Below are 1179 nucleotides of genomic sequence, written 5' to 3'. Positions count from 1 at the left end.
AAATTATACAGCACTGTCTAACCTGCATCGTGGTAGAACGAAGGCCTACCTGGAAAACCCTCTCCAGACAGTCCTGCCTGGATCCCCCCTCCCACATTTTTTGGTCTTTCGGAGTGGACGCTTACTAGTCCTTATTCTATATAAACAAGGAGTAAACAAAATTAATTTTCCTCAACTGCTCTAACGGGGGGGAACACACAAAGATGGAGATGGGTTGTCATGTGGTGCAGTGATTTATGCATATAGTGCTTTTGCTTTTCCAATATGAGTATACTTTTTTTCGGTAGAACCACAATGCATATGCACAGTATTAGCTTCTAACACAAATCATCAAGCTTGATCCCTAGATTTTGCCGCCTAATAAGCATCGAGGCAATGCCGATGTCTTAATAATAATAAGGCATCCAAGCGATAGAGGTAAGAGAGGGAAAAAAAAAATCATGAAATCTTCCATATGCAACCCATTTCTACCATATGATACAGTTGTTGGCTAGTGAAATTTAACCGAACATATTCCACTTTGGATGCGAGATTTGTCAAACCTAATCTCTAATTAACTATCTCAATCAATGTTACCGCCGCAAAGACTAAGAATAGAGTACCTCCCATGTAGCCAACCACCTGTAAAGGCACTAAAAACATACAGAGTTATCTCAAGAAAATTTATATTCAAAGCATTATTAAAAATAACAGTAGGAGAAGAATAAACATACAATTTCCGAAGCCTGAGGAAGAATGCCCTCCCAGCCCTTGTGGATACACATAAGAGCAGACCAACGAGAGGATGGCTAGTTTGGACCCAACATTTGATGGGGTCCAACCATTTCTACATTTTTTTTTTTTTTTTTTTTTTTTTGGGGGGGGGCACAGGGGGTGGAGTGTTCACTGTGAATCTGTAGTGTTCGATTCTATAAAAGAAGAATGCATTATAGCCTTGATGCCGGTAATCCATTAACTGTTTGTGTTCCATCATTGGAGAGAACTACTTAATGGGCTTGTGCCATTAAGGCAGGAAGCCAGCTCCCTCCAGTCCTCCCCAACTGACTTGAGTATTCTTCCTTACAAATTAGTGTTTTGAGAACAACCGCCTAGCGCAGTTGGTGAAGCATGGTGTGATAAGCCCATGCTCACAAGGCAGTCTTGAGTTCGAGCCTCTTGGACCTCACCTCCCCCCCCCCC

General features: G+C 41.9%; 1 protein-coding gene across 2 annotated transcripts in view; it reads right to left on the bottom strand.

Annotated features, from left to right (window-relative positions):
• Nucleotides 1-301: 301 nt before the first annotated feature.
• The window catches only part of LOC122080727 (GDT1-like protein 1, chloroplastic), a 9661-nt gene continuing 8783 nt past the window's right edge, over nt 302-1179 (bottom strand). Inside the window, exon 12 of one of the 2 annotated variants that reach the window (XM_042647548.1) lies at nt 302-632. In XM_042647548.1, coding sequence (XP_042503482.1) covers nt 588-632 — 45 coding nt within the window. In that variant the 3' untranslated portion in view covers nt 302-587. The remainder of the gene's footprint in view (nt 633-1179) is intronic. The other variant, XM_042647547.1, reaches the window with a different exon arrangement.

The sequence above is a fragment of the Macadamia integrifolia genome, chromosome 6, assembly GCF_013358625.1.
Source record: "Macadamia integrifolia cultivar HAES 741 chromosome 6, SCU_Mint_v3, whole genome shotgun sequence".
NCBI lineage: Eukaryota > Viridiplantae > Streptophyta > Magnoliopsida > Proteales > Proteaceae > Macadamia > Macadamia integrifolia.
The sequence above is the reverse complement of the archived record's forward strand: the minus strand, read 5'-3'. Positions and strand labels throughout refer to the sequence as shown.